Below are 19,914 nucleotides of genomic sequence, written 5' to 3'. Positions count from 1 at the left end.
TTTGAAAGATACTGGAATTTTAAATTTTGTCCTCCCTAATGCACTAAATAGATTCACTTCCCCATCGAACAAGATACTTAAGTTGAAAATCGAAGCACGGCTATTTCAAATATCCATAAATAATATTTTTAAATTACTACAAAATAACTAAAATTGTTATTATTGGTTTTAATTTGCATATAATTTCGTCCAAATTTGAACTTTTAATGCCTGTAAAAAATATCTGTGTTTATAATATATATATATTAGATTATTTGAGTATAGTATGATCTATCTATGAGAATCCTTGATTTTAATTTTCAATCCTTAGCTATAAAAGTCGATCATTTTATACATTTTTAACTACCTACTAAGTAATTTGTAAATTTTTAATATGATACATTTTGTCAAAAATTGAACTTTAAATACTTATAAAATAAATTATGCCTATGGATCTTAAATATTATTTATTTCTCAACTGCTATGAAAACTACTTATGAGAAACATTGTATTATATTTTCATATCTTAAGTATACCTATACAACGATATTTTTGTATGAATAACTGAATACAAAATAATTTAAAATTATCGAGATTATGACGAACTTGGTAAAAATTTTAACTCGAAAGTTTAAATCCCCCAAAAATAAAATCGTGCTTATGTATTTATAATATTTTTTAACTGGTATTATATCAACTTACGAGAAACTTTGTATAACTTTTAAGCTTCTTGACCCAACAAACACAATTTTATTGACATATATAGAATAAAAATCTAAAAAAGTTCAAATGTCTAAATAAATCAACTTATTACTCAGGAGAATCTCGTATGAAAATTTCATATCTTAGATATAAATAGAACATTTATATGAATTTCTTATTCAAAATAATTTGCCAATCGTTTATGATGAATGTTGTCAAAATGTTGTTTTCAGACGCTCATAAAAAATTATTGTGGATTTCCGCTCAACTTTTTTTTAATTTCCACTAACATCAACTTATAAGGAACGTTTTATTAGATTTTAAAGTTTTATGACATACTACAAAATTTTTTTCGACAATAGTTAAAAAAATATTTATGAATTATATGTATATACTTACATAGGCGCAAATAGGGGGGGGGGGTATTAGCACCCTCTAATAATTTATGTGTATATGTGTCAAAACAGACAAAACTTATCCTTACAACAACAACAAAAAAACCAAAAACAGTTTATCATCAGACATGAGGGTATCAGGGTATAATGAATGAAACAATGAACTCGACAATTGTCATTTTTTCGAATTCAAATCTATTTAGAACATTAATCATTATTTTCCAATGTTTCTACTAAACCCGGTCGTTGTGGTCGGTTATATTATTATCAGTTGTGAAGTTCAGCAGCGACTCAGCGCTAAGACAATAGTATCGCGAGTATTTACTAACATAAACATTCCTGTGCCCGACTGTACATATTTACAAAGCATAATAATGTTTTCGTACATTTATTTTATTCAAATACAAAATATAATATATAATATTTTAATAATATTCGTCGGCTTACGAACGATAATTTTACGTGATAACGTCATAAGAAAACCTTGATGAAAAATTGCATATACTCTTATGAATTGAATGTTATTGTTCTATGATGGAATTATTATCACTGAATTATCATTATTCATTATTTTGTATAATACAAAGAAGGAGTTACCGAAATAGCCACGACCGTCTAAGAACTTTGTATAGGCCAGACTTAACAACTATCCTATCTAAAAAGTCTCGACGACGAAAAATAAAAGATGGTACTTTGCCTGGTATCAGTGCCGTAACTGGAGAGTCAAAGACCCAAGTGCAAACAAATGCATATGGGCCCCTCTTTCTTGAGATACATAAAAAAGTCGGACTGACTTCACACCATGGGAATTTTTACTCCTTAGATAGGATAGTATTTGTGGATGAATTGAATTTATTTACAATAAAATATAAAAATAACAATTTTAGTTTTTATGTATCACCAGAAATAAAAAGGTGGGTAAGTTGATGTCACTCCGCTGTATAGTAGGTTACAAGTGGATCACTGTAATGGATGGTGTTAAATTTGAATTCAATGATATAAAATCATTGTATAAGAAAAACGATTCTGAGCTAAAACGACCAGTCAGCCTATGATATTACTAAGTATATTTGATGATATTATTGTGAATATAGTAATTTATATGTTTAAAATGTATCTATTTACGTGGAGGATGTACTTTTAAATTTTCACTACCTGGCTATAAAAGTTGAACATTTTATACATTTTTAACTACAAAATAATTATTAAATTTTAAATTTAATAAATTTCGTCAAAATTTGGACTTTAAATGATTATAAAAAAAAATTGTGCCTATGTATTTTTAATATTTTTCAACTGCTATTGTAACATAATATCAGGAACCTTGTATTCAATTTCCACGCTTTTTTACCCAACAAATAACATTTTATTGATATTTATAAAATAATTTAAAACTAAACAGCTGTCCGTAAACAGCCCAAAAAGAGTGAATAATTTTAAAATGTAAGGTGTATAGAAAATAAAAATATAAGCATTCAGTAAAATTTTCATGTATCTACAGTTATTCGTTTTTGAATAACATTATCTACCGCTGCATGAGAAAACGAGTGAATATCCAATATTATAAAAATATGAATTTCAAACGCTCATAAAAATTTAATTTGACTTGCTTGTAGACATTTGTTTTTTTGATAAATGTAGACAAACTTATAAGGAATCTTGTATTACATTTTCAAATCTTAGACTTAAAAAGAAAATTTTTCATGAATTTCTAACTCAAAATAATCTGCAAATTTTAGTCATTTTTACGTATTTTGTCAAGATCTGAACTTTCAATGCTTACAAATAAAAACTGTGACTAAGGATTTTTAATATTATTCAAATGTCATTGTAAAAATATAGTAGGAGCCTTGTATTAATTTTTCAAGCTTTTTTACCCAACAAATAAAGTTTTATTGACATTCGTAGAAAAAAAGACTAATAAAATTGGAAACAGAAAATATTGGTTCCTAAACAGTTCAAAATATTTTGAAAATTTTATCGTGTATAGAAAATGCAAATATAAACGACCAGTGAAAATTTCATGTATATACGTCCATTTGTTTTATAGTTACACTAAAAACCAAAATCAATTTTGTGGAAAACCGATTTTGCGTAAAAATTCACGTTTTTCCTTAATTTTTATGTTGTTTTTCCAGGGGATTTTGAAAACTATTGGAAATTTTCAATTATGACCTCACCAATGCACCAACAATATTCACTTTCCCATCAAACAAGATACTAAAGTTGAAAATCGAAGCATTATTTCGACTACTTATCGTGTACACACAAAAATAAAAACACACATCATTGAAAATAAATACATTTATCGCTTTGCTCAGAATCTAAAATTAGATACATAAACAATTTAAACAATTTTGAAAAAATTAATTGCACCTTGACCTGATTTACCTAATAAGGCCTACAGTGTCGCCGAATACTTACCTTTGAAGGGGTTGTATGCCAGTATTTTATGTTGACGGTAGGTATGTAAATGACAAATTATTATTAAGAATATAGTTTGCAATAATTAAAAAGACATAGGCAGTGTAAATGTGTAATCCATAAATAAGAGTACCCATTATTAGAATAATATAATAAAGTATAGGTAGATACATTGTAATTTGAACTATGAAATTATCTTCGTATTCATGTGCATGTATGTATGCACTGTTTCTAACCTTTTACCCAGTATATACAACATTGTTAAGTAAAACACATGCTGTATTGTTGTCAACTAACAATCAAATCATGAAAATTCCCTTTGAAAATATACTTGTACACTAAACTCATCACACATTGAACAATAAAAATAAATATAAAATTATTAAAAAATGAGGTAACAGTTTTTTTGTGTGTGAAAATCACTGAACCCTATTAATTTTATTAATTTATAATAAAAAAATATATACATTATACAAAATAATATAATGAGTGCTCACTTATATCGGATCATAACTTACAGAATAAGAATTGAGTAACTCCCTTTTTTTTACATTAACAAAATATTCTTTTTTAACATACATACAATACATTAGTGTTATTTACAATAAAAAAATACATTATTTTCAACATGGGCTTAATGAGTGATATCATATATATATATAAATATATAAATATCCATATTTGATACATCGCAAAAGTTTTTTTTTCACTGCATTCAATTAATAACTAACATGAACATGGTCTATAACCTCTTTTCTTGATTTGTGTTGCGATTAACAATGAAAGAGAAAAATTAACAGTGATTGAAAAAAAAAAACAATATAACAAAAATTAACAATTTTGTGGATAAAATTAATCTAGAATATGCATGAAATGGGTTTTAACAACAATTTGAATAAGTTCGACAGTGCGGCAGAAAACATAGTCAACATGACTAGCCAGCAGCCGCAATAAGGAACGGCTACAATGACAATCTGATGGTAAATATCACTTCAAGAATGGTTTGAACATGAAATTTGCCTTCCTACGAATATCTTTTTCTTGTTCAAGTACAAATAGTGTATCTCGCATGGTAACACGTTTTATCCTTTGTCTAGGTATCTGTTAATATATATACATATTTATTTTTTGTTTCATTAAAATATTTCACAACCATTGTTCTACTTACTGTTTGTCTATTTGTTAAGCTGGTACTAATACTAGAATTTTGGTTCTGAAAAAAAAATAAATTTTAAACATCATGAAACATGAGTTCTTAAACAATTGTTAAGAGGTTGTCGTTGCACCCGCATGTGTTGTTTCCTTCTTACACACACATTTTTGTTTGCCAGTTTCAAATAGTGTGCTGTTAGTTATGATATTAGCGTGAATTGACCCCTATTATCAAACTTTTAGCTAACAACATTATCTGTATTCTCTCATTGGTTTTTAGTTTTTACAATATTTTAAGTTTTAAGTGAATTATGAGCATTTTAAAATATTAAAAAGACGTTACACCTGCATATGTTGTCTAGGTTGTCATGTGAAAAAGCTTCACTCATAACTAAGAAATAAAATTTTCACCACATAAAAAGGGGAACTTTGGCTATGCAATATCATTTTGATTTTTTTGATATCACTTATATATGAAACGGTCTTATTGTTTCAAAATCCATTATTGTTTGTGTTTTTCAAACTTAAAATAACTTTTTTTGGAGTACAGACATCTAAAAAATAAAAACCGATATTGCATACCCAAAGTTCTTCTTCTTATGTGGTGAACATTTTGTTTCTTAGTTATGATAACTGTTAGAGTAGCCTTCTTGGTTCTTTCCCATGCCAAAATAGTATTTTCTATGTTTTACATTTCTAAGACTGAGACAACACATGCGGTGACAGCGTCCTCTTAATGTTCTACATACTCATAAATTACTTAAAAATTTAAATATTGTAAAAAAACCAAATATACAGATAATGTTGTTACTTAAGTTTGATAATAGATCAATTCACTTTAATATCAAAATTGACAGCACCCTATGGAAAATATTGAACAAAAATGTGCTATGTCATACGTGTGTAAGACGGAGACAACCCATGCGGGTATGACGTCTTCTTAAGATTTATAATTTATAATAATAATGTAAATTTTCTATTGTAATGCAGGTTATTTTTAATGTAACCATAAATACAGGTATCGCATTCACCAAACCTATCAATAGAATACATTTTTATAGCTATTTACTTTGCAGTTATTCAAAATAATAACTTAATAGTTTAATCAAATTTGAAAGATAAAATACATAATATTATCAATAATGAAATAATATTAATTTAATAGAATACATTGAATTAAATGAATTTAAAATATATGTAACTCAATAGATACATATTAATAAAAAATTAAATTTACCTGTAAACTAGGACTTATTCCTGGTTCTAATTTTGGTTTTTTCCTAGGTCCAATTGCATTTAAGGCAGTTAAATTAGCTTCTCGCTGTCGTAGTTCTTCCATCTCCACCCTTTGCATCTTTAGATTAAAAAAAAAAGGACTTGTTGATTAATCCTAATTTCTATACCAACAAAATTATCAATACTACCTCTTTGGCTTTAGCTTTTAATTTTGCTTGTTCTGGATCTTCGTTTTTAGATCTGCTTTTAGCTGCTCGTAACAAGAGCTCTCGCTCCATTTCATCTTGCTTCTTACGTTCAACCTTGTCAATTTCTTCAAGACATTTGATTTGACCTCGAATATTTCTAGTAATTTCATAACGTTTATCCGCCTAGACATTAAAATATATTATGTTCAAAAATCTTATAACCTAATTATTATTTAAATCTTACTTTATTAAAATCTAAACGATGCTCCGCTACAACGGCAAATTTTTCTAAAAGATCTTTTAAACGTTCAGCGACTGCATGCGATACTAATGCTGGTACATCAGCGGCAGCATCTTCTAAACCTTCTCTATTTACTGAGAATAAAATTATAAAATAAATTTATATAAATATAAGATAATGATCATAATAGATTGAAACTAAAATACATAAATTCAAAAAATGATACAGCTAACTTTAAATTTCATAAGACCATATAGCGCATATTGAAATAAGAAAAAAAACAGATATCGTAGTAACAAATAATTTTAAATTGTAAATTGTAATGAACAATATTCAAATACAAATTATAAAATAGTATATTTGTGTGTTTTTAAACATAGTTACATTTTATTAATAGTTGTAATGTATTATTTTTGACAGTAAAATAATAATAATAATTTTTTTTCAAATGTTTGATAGGAAAAATAATAATTGAAATGTAAAATGTTCAACTATTACACTATAAATAGTTCATTAAATTTAATAAAAAGTGGTCATGATTAATATAAAATATTATTAATTATTAATTCAATATTACATTTTTTTTACACTAATTTTATTATTAGTGATAATTACATTTTGTTGTTATAACACATAAAATTATTTTTTCCACAAAATTGATAGTACAAGATTTTCAATTTAAAATATTATATATTGTTCTTTATGTATTTCTGTTAGATTAATTGAAATCTTATCAAAATCATCCTTGTTGTTTAGAAAAATGTCTAAAGAATTAGAAAATTTCATATTTTAAGTTGAACAAAATGTTTTAATTTTTACAAAAAAAATTCTTCTAAATAACAAAAATAGTTCTGATCAGATTTCAATCAAGAGTATATTTTTACTTTAACAAAAACCATTAGGTGTTCAAGTATACAATAAAATCAATCTAAATAAAACATGTATATGACTTTTATAATTACCAATTTGTTTAATTTTTGCTACTAATGGATTTTGCGGTAAAAGTATTTCATCTTTACATGATCTAATTTGTGTTCCAACAAATTCAGTAGAACCTAAAATTCTTTGGGTTTCTTCTGCTAAGTTGACACCACCCATAGCAGCGACATCGTTAATATCATCATCACCACTAATTAAAAAATGAATATATAATTTTTAAATTCTGCTGAGTGATAATTTATAGTTTTATTTCAACTCAGAATAAAATAAATTTTATTTACACATATGCTGCTGATGACGAAAAAGATTTCTTTTCTTTTTCCTTGGATGGAGGTTTAGACAATGCAACTATTGGCGGAGCAACGGTAATTGGTGTTGAAATTTTGTTGATCGTTGTTGGTTGTGCTATTATATTTGGTGATGGTGGTATCCGAGGTTGAGGCATTGTTATACTATTAGTTGGTAGTGGTGTCGATGCTAAAGGAGTACTAATCTTAATATGCGATCCAACTGGTGTCGTCTTAAGAGGTACTGCTTTAACAAGCATTTGCCGACCACCACCCACTGGTGGTCTTGGGGATGATGTCGATGTAAGTGGTGGAGGAAGTGTAGTAGTTTGAGAAGTTGCTACTGGAGGTTGAATACGAATTGAACCCATTTTATTAACAGCTGTGAGACCTTGTGGGGTTTGTACCCTGACTTGTTGCTGTAATTTAAAATTACAACAAATTAAGAAATTAATGGTAATTTGATCAGTTGTTGAAAATTCAATTTTGTAGGGATAGTTAACTATTTTTTCACTATTTAATATTTCAAAATATGAAATATTAAAAATATATACCGCCATATATAATAATAAAAGCATTTACATACCGTAAAATATTATTTTTTTCAAGCAACTGGAGTTAAGTAAAAGCAATTGTAATATTGCCTAGTACACTTTAGGTTCTTTGGCCTATGAAATTTGGAAGGTAATAAATAAAAGACTTACAGAAACAATTCTATGTTGTTGTTGAGAATTAATTGTCCTTGCTGGTGTTAAGGCTGGTTGGGAAGTCATTATTCTAACCGTTTGTTGGTTAGATGCTGCATTACTTAAGATATTTCCCATTACTTGTGTATTCTATTAAAAGTATAATAATATTGTATTAAATAAATAATTTGACCAAAAACATTAAAGTGGGTTATAAACACTAATACATAATAATTATTTTGATTTCAACAATACATCTTGTTAAGTAAAATCAAAATATAACATCACAACAGTTTAAAGAGAGTATAGGAAACTTCTTAATGATCCCCAGCCTGCGATCTGTTGTAAAGATTAACGAGACATAATGGACACAATTTACTTATTATGTATAAATTGAATATAACTCAGATGCCATCTTTGCCAGAGTTATAACTTAACATTTAACAACATTGCATAGATAATCTAAAATAGATCATTATCTATTAAATGTGCTATGCTTCATTTCTCAGTCTTTTTTTTTTTTGTTTCAAGATTTTTTAAAAAACCGACCAAATTTTGTATTTTACATTTTCAAATCAACCAATTATCATAAAATAAAATTGTTTAAACAAAAAATATTTCAATATTGAACAAATAGTTTAAAATATTTACATACCCAGGGTTTCCGTAAGAATATTAAGATACAAATAAAAATCTGGGTGGATTTATAAGGTATAGACTTAATTTAAAATAAATAAATATAATTATATAAATAATGGTTGTTCCAAAAAAATTAGAACACAATCATATCTAATATGACAATATGTTGACCCTCAAACAAATTTTGAATTTCAAAATTGTATAAACACAATATTTTAAAACAACAGCTTGATAAACTCTAATTGCATCCATAAAAAACTTTTTTAACAATATGAAGAAAAATAGATATTTTTTAATACAGTTTTGAAATATTCAATAGGATAGTTTGAGATACAAATCTCAAAAACCTATTGAAATTGTTCAGGAAGCAAAACAATAGTATGAAATTAAAAAAAAATTTTTTTTTTTTATATTAATTGAATAGATTTTTTTCCGGACTGTGTAACAACAAAAGTGTCTTGTGGAAGACGCCAGATTCTAATATTAGGTCATTCCACAAAAATATATAGTGTATCTTATATGACACACCGAAAAATAAATATAAATTAATGTTTGGTTAAATTCTGCCAAAATATTGTGAAAAGTAATGGGATAAAGGATATATTGCATGGAAATTATTACTATTTATAATAATCTCTCTAAATGAATTTTATTTTAAATGCATTTTCAAACATCAAATAAATAAAATAAAGAACATGAAATTAATTTCATCAAAACAAATGTGTAGATAAAACGAGCATTGACTTATACATCTCACGTAATGAACATACGAGTAGAATACATTTAAATAAATAAGAATTTTAATTATTTATTTTCAATGATTATAATTTAAACTTTTTATATCTACAATTTAAAAATGTAAACTATTTAATCAATTTTTAACATAATGCTATAATAAATGTAATCAAATATAAAATAGTTTGGACTAAAACATTAATTTTATCATACCAAAATGGTTTGTAACAATTAACAAAAACCAAATTTTTAAAATTTGACGTAAGAAGAAATAAAATAATCTTTACCGTTGCTTGCTGCTGATTAGCTAAAACAACAGTAGGTTGAGCACTAAGTTGTGGTGGTCGAATTCCATCAATCACCATTTCTTTTAACATAAGTGATTGCCTCAAGAGTGGTAGGCTTTTCTATAAACAAACATAAAAAACATTTTAATTATTAATGTTAAATATACAAAGGCAAATTAAATAAAGGATCAGAAGACACAAAAAAATGTTTTCTTCAAAAAAGCATCGGGCACTGCCACGGAACAAAGCAACGCCCATGTGCACAACTTGGCTGCCGGGGTACGATCTCATTTTTTACAGAATATAGAATTGAACACTCTTACAAATTAAAAAAGAATAATTTTTGTGCTCCTTTAGAGTTAATTATATATTATAATAAATGATACCTTGAGGAAACCAATAAGGCACGGTTGTGGTGAAGCATTTAGAAGTTTCTCTAGTCGATCACAAAACTGTTCTGGCTCCACCTTGGCATCAACCAGTTCTTGTATAAGGGTTCGCACACTTCTTTCTACAGGTTTAGGTTCTTTACTTGACAATTCAAGTAAATTGGCTAAAAATTTCCGGCATTTTTCTTTAGTATTGTCTTGTTGAATTTTTTGATGCGCCTGAAAAACAAATAAACTATAAATATCTCTATCAACTTAAATTAGATAAATTGTTTAACAATACCTGTTGAGGTTGAGCTATCGTTTGGGTTGGTGTTGTAGTTGGTGTACCAGCAATGGAAACATTGTTCTGAAATAGTAATTCTTCAATCAATTTAAACATACACATAGATTTACATGGTTTAATAAAGACTTGTTTTAAAATATTTACAGCTCTCTATTTGAAAAGTAAGTTACGAAGGGAAGTTTATTATTTTATCAGTTAACTATTATTTAAATAAATTAATAGAGTTAAAAGTTTTTAATTATGAATAATAATAGAAATTATTTTGGCTAGCTAATATTACATCATAAATAATGAAAAATATGTAAAAATAGCAGAAATATAATAAAATCAAAAAACAGCTTTAAAATTGAATTATAAGTTTTATCTTTGTACTATCACATGCCCTAATCCGGTATTAAAATTACATGAATCATATTTATATTAGTGACCAATTTGTCAAGTGACCACTATTACATATGGATGTCAATTTTATTACTTCAACATGAGTCAATCCATATTTTTATTTATACAATTTTTTATATAATAATTTTATTGTTTTATTAAAATTATTTTTTTCAGGATTTTAGGTCTTTTTAAGGTCTTTTTAAGGTAATTTTAAATTTTTAGAGCATTAAAATCAGAGATAACTCACAACCTGCACCAAAGCTTAAAAATGTACAGGTAACAAATAATTGAGGTCAATGACCTATATTCAATAATAAATATTATAGCAATTTATTGTAACGTGACAATTTTTAACTTATTTGCTTCTCAATTAAACCTAATATTACACATTTAATAATTTTAAATTAATTTACAGGTTATTTTAACTTATTAGATTACAGCCTTTCCAATCATAATAGAAAAAATACATTGCAAAATATTTATTTTTAAAATTATTAACATTCCTATATTTTTCTACTATATTGTAATACATTGTTATAGATAAATACATTACTGACAACAATTAATGTTACCTTAAATTCCTAGTCACCGTTTCAAAAATTGCATAAAAACAAATTACAATATAAATTCAAATATAACTTACAGTTGCAACCGAAGGAACAGATTGTACTCTAAAATTTGCATTATTTTGAGTAATAGTATTCCCTTGACTAGGTGCTGGGCCAACTCGTAATAACTGATACTGGCCATTTTCAGTCTTTAACAATATGTGTCCACCTTGTGCTTGTTGGAGTGTTTGTAGAGTAAGCTACATAAAACAGAATTTAAAAATATCAATAATATTTAATATCTTAGAAAGTGTATTCAAATATTTTAATTATATATCCAGTAGAACATCAATATACTCCTTTTCAAAAGACAATATACCGGCCGGCGACTAATTTATGTTTAGCAGCGCCCATTCCCCACCAATTTCTCATTGTTAGCGTGATTCTCGATGCACCAAATGAATCATTTGACATGCGCGAAAGCGGTATATTCTCTTTTGAAAAGGGGTATAGTTTAGTTGTTTAGCTTCAGTGCTGTAAATGTTTTTTTTTCTTTTAATATTTTTATCAGAACAGACATATTAAGTGTGTGAAACAAAATTTCTTAGTTAAAGAGTACTCTTAATTCTTGAAGAACCTCTAGTTAACTGGAAAACACTTATCTGAATTTATCCATACTACTGAGGATCTACTATTTTAACCTAATGTTTTAAATAATATTTGAGCAAGAGATTATTTGTTATTGCTTACCTATTAGTTATTATACAGAAGTTATATTTAATACAAGCAAAAATTAGTGTACAATGCTTAAAATTGTTTAACTAACCCCAGGTGCACCAGGACGGGATCCAACTACTTGAGGTATCATTACTCTTGACATATTTTTATTAACTCCGCCTTGAGAATTTTGCGGCCGCAGTGCATTGACATTTAGTATTTGTACATTTGCTGGCAAAATTGTCTGAGGAGAGTTACCAGTAACTACACCTTGTGCCATTTGTTTGGAAACAGTAATAACGTTTGATGATACAGAGGATTGATTGGACGATACTTGTCCAGGTAAAGTCATTGTGGAAACGGGAGGTGAATTATGATGATGCTGTTGAGATGTTGACTTAATTACAACAGCGGTTCCAGAACCTGTAAAAAAATCATGTTAGTAACATAAACTATTCATAAATTATTGGAGTGATGAGAGATATAGTAATTTTCTCGGTAATTTCCATGTTAATCATAAGTGGTAGCCTGCATAACAAAAAATTTAAAAAAATGTTTTATGTTAGAAAGGACAAGTTGGCATTAAAAACTAACTTGAAGCTTTAAACATATCACCAGACTTAATAGAAAACACAACGAGATACGGGGCAAATACCTAATTAGAAACGCCAACTTATTTAAATCCAATTCAGTTAATGAATCATCAGCATTTGAATCAGAATTCTCGATAATAACATTGACTGAGATTTTATAAAAAACATTTTAAAACGTATAAATAATAAAGAAATAATGGATTACCACGTACCTATGTAATGATGATTATTTGTTTTCATAAAATTCGAACATTTCATGTTCGGGCTTATCTTAAATAGGTCTTAATAAGCTACTCCGCTAATAGACAGCGTACAGGCAATATGAAATAACACGACATTGACAATGCAAGTCACCGTCGAGTTACGGATCATGTTATTTAACACAGTTCCATAGTGCGAAGAGTGTGGAAAGAACGGAGTCAAGGCGGCAAACAAGCCGGAACCTGTATGCGGCGGTGCGCTACACAGTAGAGCGATCGTAGTCTACTCATATGAAACATTGGCGGTCCGGACAGAAGTCATGTAGGGCATGTAGTAAGTAGTATTATCCCTATAATATTATGTGATATAGTGTCGGTGTAACGTGTGCGGCGTCCGGTGGTTTAGGAAGGAGTTCGGTAACGACGTCTAGCAGGTGCGTAGGGCAACGACGCGCAACGGGACAAACTCTAACCTGTACTGGTAGAATTAATCGTGCCGTTTGGCAGCGAGTTGACCGGCACGTAATTTCGGCTGTTGGCCGAGTTTGAGTAGACAACTTTGACCTGGTCCAGCGATTTCATGGGTTGGGGTGCCGCGTAATTGTGCGCCAGCGTTGGATTGACGACATGGTGATGGTGTTGTTGTTGTTGTTGTTGCTGCTGCTGTTGTTGTTGCTGCTGTTGGCCAACAAAATCCACCTGACTGATGCCCGGCATTAAACTATCGCAGTGGCTGCATACACGTCGAGAGCAAAAACAAAAATAACACAAATGGATCAGCACAGGTTTAACGCTGGAGCGCGTTCACCACGGACTGAGATAAACACTAACAAGACGTATCCAAGTCCGTGGTGTACGCCAAATTATTATTATTATTATTATTATCCACAATCATTTCGTAACGACGTGCCCACTCGGAGGAGCACCTCGGTAGTGGTCTAACCTCAAAACGTCATATCGCGGGAGACAGGGTTACGAAACGCTATCAGTGGGCATTGCAGTGTAGTGTAGTACGAGCGCGGAACGATTAAACTTGTAAGTACACCAATAATGTTAATTTATAGTGCGCGGAACCGCGACCGTTTTATTCGTACGCGAACGAGTGAAAGGTAAATATTATTGTTTTGTTATCAGAAGGAAAAAAACTCGGATGTCGCAGCTGAAAGCTGTTTACGGGTTATCTCGGTTTTCGAATACCCACGGCGCGTGAAGTGACCACCCACAATTGCCGTTAGCCGGCAGGGTCGTAGACGACGACTTACGAGACGGAGAGACGTCCTCAGTCGTCAGTCGTCACGGTGGTGTACGTCCCCGCGGCGGCCACCTACCGTTTTACATCAAACGTAATATTAATAATACACAATAATTGTAATATTATTTGTATTAATATTTTCGTCGTCCGTGATCCGTGCCGACGCCGTAGTTGTGATCTCGACGGCCAGAGTGCGTGTCGTCGATCCGTATCGGTCAAATAGCTCGCGCTCTCTCGCTGTTGGCCGCACACGGCATGCCGAGCTTAAGTTATGTCGCGAAACCTTGCACCATACCACTCTCGCTCACGAAGGTCCCCCCCGGCCGTCGTCTGGCCAACGGGTCGGCGGAGGCAGAAGATCCCTGTCCGGAGGGCGCGCGCCAAAAAACGTCGTCGTCATCGTCGAGTGCGCGAAAACGGCCGAGGAACCCCCCCGAAACTAACGAACGACTACCTTATAAGATTATTGTTGTTGTTGTTGGCGGAGACGGAAGCTATGCACTTGTTCATCGAGGAGGCGGCGGACCGGGCACCGTTGACCAAGACGTGCTGCTGTTGTTGTTTTTGCGGCGCGGCCGCTGTAGCTGCGACAGCATTATTGGTGCTGCTGCTGCTGCTGGTGCTATTGTTGGTGTTGGTGTTGTTGTGGTGGTGACTCCTGTTACCGGTGGACACGACCGACGTGTTGGTGACCAGCTCGCTTTCCAGCGACACCACGATTGCACTGAACGCGTTTTCGTCCACGTCCTTACTGAGTACTTCCTCCAGAAACTTGACTGACGCCATTTTCTGACCGACTCGGATCGCAGACTGATGTGCGCATGCGTACGCGGCGTTCCCCCGCCCCACCGCGCTCGACCCGCTACTGTGGCGCGCGCGCACACCGGACGTAGTCGTCGGTCGCGCGCGCTCCCCTCCACGTCGCGCTTCCTCGAACACTCGTCCAAAGACCGACCCCCACCCTCTACCTCAACCATACGGTAGCATAAAAAAAAAAGGCGCGTTTTCTACAATTTTTTTTTACGTCGTCCGCGCAGTGTAACGTATATGCGTATACGGTTAGCGCGTTCGTTGTTGTTATTGTTTGTTTTCGGAAAAATAATTTTCCGCTAGCGTCGTTATCTCCCTAACATTACAAACTTTGCTTTTACGCCGCCGCAACACCCGCAGGCCAGCTGCTGTCCGCGATACCTCCTACGGCCGCGCGCCGCGGGTGACGTCGACGCGACCGCCGCTCCCGTAATTCATCAACGTACAAACTAAGTGATGGTGCGGGGAAAGGGGAATACGCGCGACCACCGTACGCGTAATATGTGTACTCGTAACGACGCGCGCTAAACGAACAAGCCGATTTATTCATAATATTATTTTATTCGGCACGCCGCGCGCAGTGTTGCCAAGCCGACGCGACGACAAAAACGTATAATTAATTTACCGTTGCGTGTCTATGCGTCGCGGGGTGTGGGTGTACTATAGTATAGTAGTAATATAATAGTAAATATAGTAGTGGTAGTAATAGTAGTAGTATCTTGTAGTAACCTGTGCGTTCGGGCCGTTCAGTAGTAGTAGTAGTAGTAGTAGTAGTAGTAGTAGTAGTATTTTATAAAAACCACTAACCAGTTGTAGTGAGTAGTAGTACAACTGTCAACTGTTGTAGAGTACCGTAGTAGTATCTCTGATCATGTTCAACGTTATATGTTACAAGGTAACGGTATTACGACGACCAAAACGTGTCATCAGTAATAATTGTTGTCGTTTGTGCGTTCACGAACGCGTTGTGGGTAACGGACGTAACCAGCGGAAGATAGACATGTTCCATCGGTAGCCCCGAGGGACTACTTTTATTTTATGAGTTTTATGAAAAAATGACTCGTATATATCTAGGTATAGTCCATAAAAAAAAGTTATCCTCCATTTACTAGGGAAATTAACTTTTCTACATTTTCTAAATATTGTTCTTCATACTGTAATGAATAGTATTAATTCGTCCATACGTCTGGAGAAGAATATCTGCGTGAAATAATCTAGACTAGCGATCACTAATATACTATAGTAACGATAATCGACGTTACAACAAGCGTTGGAAGACAACTCATACATAATAAATAATAGTAAGTTACCAAGTTAGTTCCAACGCAATTTAAAATTTATAAATGTACAAATAATTTGCAAACTATTGGACAGTTACGGACTTCCACTGGTATATACAAGAACGAGATATGCGTTTGGGGGAAGCAGAATCTGTGAAATATGCAATTAAGAGGACGCGTACAACATGACAAAAACTGTTTTGCGCGGGATAGAACGTCTTAGGCTGTAATGATAGTTAAGACTCCAAATTTATGTATAATATTGATCAAAACATTATCTGTGAAATATCGTTTTTATTTTTTTGATATCACTATTATACGAAGAAAGTTATTATTGTTTCAAAATCCATTATTTGTTGTGTTACATTTGTAAGACGGAGACAACACATGTGGGTGTAGCGTCTTCTTAAAGTGATAAATTAACAAATAATAAGCACAAAAACCGATGGGACGCATGCAGAAAACAACTTGTGGGGGAGAGGGTTGTTTTTACTTTTTAAAAATTAGACGTGAAAATTAAAAAAAAAAATTCAATTACCATTGGCTCAAATTAAATACGTTTTACACGTAAAGAATTTTTATTCTTACATGCGTTTAAATTATGTTTATTATTCATGAAATATTTATTTGGCCTATTTAAAATAAAATATAGTTGATGTGCTTATAGAAATTTGAATGTCTTGGGTACAATAATAAAAACATTTTGAATAAATTGAGATACAATTTGTTTTTGTGTTATAATACTTTAGTATTAATATTATTGCAATGATAACAATCGTGAACAATATTTGTAGTTCCACCACATATCGTGCATAAATTAATAATTCTTGAGTTTTGTCAACTCGTGATCAGTCAATATATCATTATTATTTTCCATGAGATAAACATGCCTTTTCAAGATCCAATCCACATATTTGCATTGATTGTCCTTGTGCTTTATTGAAGTTCATGGCAAATATTAGACGAATAGGAAATTGCAGCAATATTTTGATTTGAATTGGCGAATTTGAATGAATCATTGGTATTTGCGATATCAAAACATGTTCCCCCTTTAAATTTACCATTTACGATTGTTGATGTGATTATATATTTCACATGATTTTTTTTGACAACTAATCGCGTTCCGTTGCAAAGTCTAGGCAGATTTATGTTTCTCAATAACATTATTGGTGAACCAATTTTAGATTCTGACCAGAGCGATGAATGTATTGGTTTTAGAATGATGTGTGTTGTTTTTGTGTCTGTAATCAGCAGGGCTGTGAATTTCATGCACTAAAAAAGTCTTGAATATGCATGCATTTATGTACTAAAAACAAGTGAAATATGCTTTAAAGTATGCACTATAAATTATAAAAAAATTTATTTAAATAAATATTGTAATTATAAAATGACTTAAAAAATGGACTTATAATAATAATAATAATAATAATAATAAATGCTCCAATGTTCTATTGTTCTTCGACGCCTAAAAAAAACATTAAATATAGATAGAACACATTGTTTTATAGATATTTAAACAATTTATTTGTTTACCTGCAAAATAAGTATTGCATTGTACAATCAGCGATTTCTTTATATTTTCAAACTTGAATGATCTCCTATTTGGCGCCAAGAGGTTTTTGTACACAGTAAATGAACGCTCTACATCAGCTGACCTGATAGTGGCATACTTGAAATATCCCATGTCACTACTTGTTTGTTAAGTTTTCAGGTATATCTAAACAACCAACGTTTTCTTCTTCTCCGTTTAATATTTTTGAAATATTGCAAACAATTTTAAACCCTTTATTTTTAGTAAGAACTGTCTGTAATTTCTCATTAATTTTGATTCCGGTCTGGCCTTTTAAATTATTGAATTTGGCTGAAACATCTTCAATAATCTGTATCGCTTCTATTAATGCCATGCCTTGTTTTTAAAGACGTGTTATAGCCGTAGGAAGGTACTCAAAGTTTTATTTTATAAATGCTAAGTTACCTTTAATTTGTGGTACTTTAAAATATTTTTGAGCATTTCTAATTGAAAGCGCATGATCTTCATCAAAACTTTCAACAATATCTTTTACAATTTCGAAATTTTCACAATAATATATTGAAGTGGAAATCCACGTTCCCCACCGTGTCAGGATTGGTTCGGGGGGTAGAGGTATATTAGGCGCATCAGTCTTAAATTTTATAATACGGGATGGTGCCTTTTTAAATACTTTTTTAACATTAGCAACCAGTTTATCTACTTTGGGATATTGAATACGGATATATTCGGCAACTCTATTTAATCCATGTGTTGTGCATGTTACATGGACCATTTCTGTGTACAACACTTTCAAAGTATCTCCTGCCTACACCATATATAGGGCGCGGCTTCACTCGAAAATAATAATACGTCGTTACGATGTATGCCACCAGGCCAAAGTAAACAAAGCGAATCTTCAAATAGTGTGCATATAGTACTGTGGTTAGCCTTTTCTCATTGCTCGACATTTAATAAAAAGATTTCACCTGGCCGATCCGTGAGTAGTGTTCCGATTATAACGGAGGTAATATAGCGTACTTCAGCGTCCGTCGTTTCGTCCATTGAAACCCAAATTTTTTTCTCTGCCACTTTATTTCTTATTTCTCCAATAGATTCCTGGTAACAATTATCGACATATGATTTTCGTAAAGTTGATTGATCTGGTATAACTTCCGATGTATATTTCTCTAAAAAAATTTTGAAATGTGGATTGCTCAGTTTATTGAAAGGTATATTAGCACTCAACATAGCTTTACATAAATCAGTTTTGAATGACGATTTTGTTGAAGAATTTTGAAATAAAAGCTGTTGAGATTTATCTTTTTTTTCTTCAGCGCGTTTAACAGATTTACGATGTTTTTCGGTTGCGATATGCTGAGTTATAGAAAAACGTTTTTCACTTGAAACTTTCGTATTACATACTTTGAAAAATAAAATTTTGTTATCTGTTGAAAATATTTCTGTTCCAAATTCAGTAACATAACTTTGTAAACGACTGGATGTTGTCTTTTTTTTTTGGCATTTTAAAATTATGCTTTTTAAGTGTTAACTAATAGAAAATTTAAACGAAAATATTACAAACAACGTATTACTCACGAGACGACGACAACACTATCGCGCGTCGGTTTGTTATAACCATAATATAATAGATTAAGATTAAAGATATTTCAAGTTAGACTTTTGACCACAGATAGACCTGCGATAATAACAGGAGATAATTTCATGCCACTCTAGACCGGGTTTAACACATGTTCCTGTTATTATTACCACCGCGATAAAATTACAACTGTAATGCTGCGTTCACACGAGACGTGAATCACGAGAGTGAACAACGCTTTTGGCCCCACGACCTAAGCGTGATAGAATCAAACATGTTTGATTTTCATTCGTGAAAAACGAACGAAGGTGGCGTGGCGTGGTTCACTCTCATGATTCACGTCTCGTGTGAACGCAGCATAAAATTGTATCGTTCAAATTCAAGAAATTTTACAAATGAGAAAAACATATTATTCAAATGAGAAAAAAGCAATAACAAGAGGAACTCGCGAAATCATG

General features: G+C 31.3%; 1 protein-coding gene across 3 annotated transcripts; it reads right to left on the bottom strand.

Moving 5' to 3' along the window:
- Positions 1-3,901: 3,901 nt before the first annotated feature.
- LOC100159915 (transcription initiation factor TFIID subunit 4) lies at positions 3,902-15,135 on the bottom strand. 3 transcript variants are annotated; one of them, XM_001952631.5, is made up of 15 exons: positions 14,714-15,135; positions 13,481-13,740; positions 12,324-12,637; positions 11,593-11,757; positions 10,563-10,628; positions 10,277-10,498; positions 9,891-10,010; positions 8,248-8,379; positions 7,538-7,962; positions 7,280-7,446; positions 6,321-6,451; positions 6,077-6,259; positions 5,890-6,006; positions 4,669-4,713; positions 3,902-4,601 (listed from the first exon to the last, which is right to left on the bottom strand). In XM_001952631.5, the coding sequence occupies exons 1-15, from the start codon at positions 15,043-15,045 to the stop codon at positions 4,488-4,490; spliced, it is 2,793 nt and encodes a 930-aa protein (XP_001952666.2). In that variant the 5' UTR covers positions 15,046-15,135; the 3' UTR covers positions 3,902-4,487. The 3 variants fall into 3 exon arrangements, with proteins under 3 accessions (XP_001952666.2, XP_029344902.1, XP_008179199.1); XM_029489042.1 differs by lacking the exon at positions 14,714-15,135 and adding an exon at positions 13,951-14,690; XM_008180977.3 differs by lacking the exons at positions 13,481-13,740; positions 14,714-15,135 and adding an exon at positions 13,020-13,462.
- Positions 15,136-19,914: the final 4,779 nt, after the last annotated feature.

The sequence above is a fragment of the Acyrthosiphon pisum genome, chromosome A2, assembly GCF_005508785.2.
Source record: "Acyrthosiphon pisum isolate AL4f chromosome A2, pea_aphid_22Mar2018_4r6ur, whole genome shotgun sequence".
NCBI lineage: Eukaryota > Metazoa > Arthropoda > Insecta > Hemiptera > Aphididae > Acyrthosiphon > Acyrthosiphon pisum.
This window is presented reverse-complemented; position numbering and strand designations above follow the sequence as displayed.

Bases quoted from the DNA above. Each gene is read 5' to 3' on its own strand.
- LOC100159915 (XM_001952631.5), bottom strand. From the start codon at position 15,045: ATGGCGTCAGTCAAGTTTCTGGAGGAAGTACTCAGTAAGGACGTGGAC. The intron at 12,638-13,480 runs GTTAGAGTTTGT...ATTTTTTTACAG, and splicing joins GATTAATTCTACCAGTACAG to GTTCTGGAACCGCTGTTGTA. The intron at 10,011-10,276 runs GTATCATTTATT...GTTTGTTTATAG, and splicing joins GCCTTATTGGTTTCCTCAAG to AAAAGCCTACCACTCTTGAG.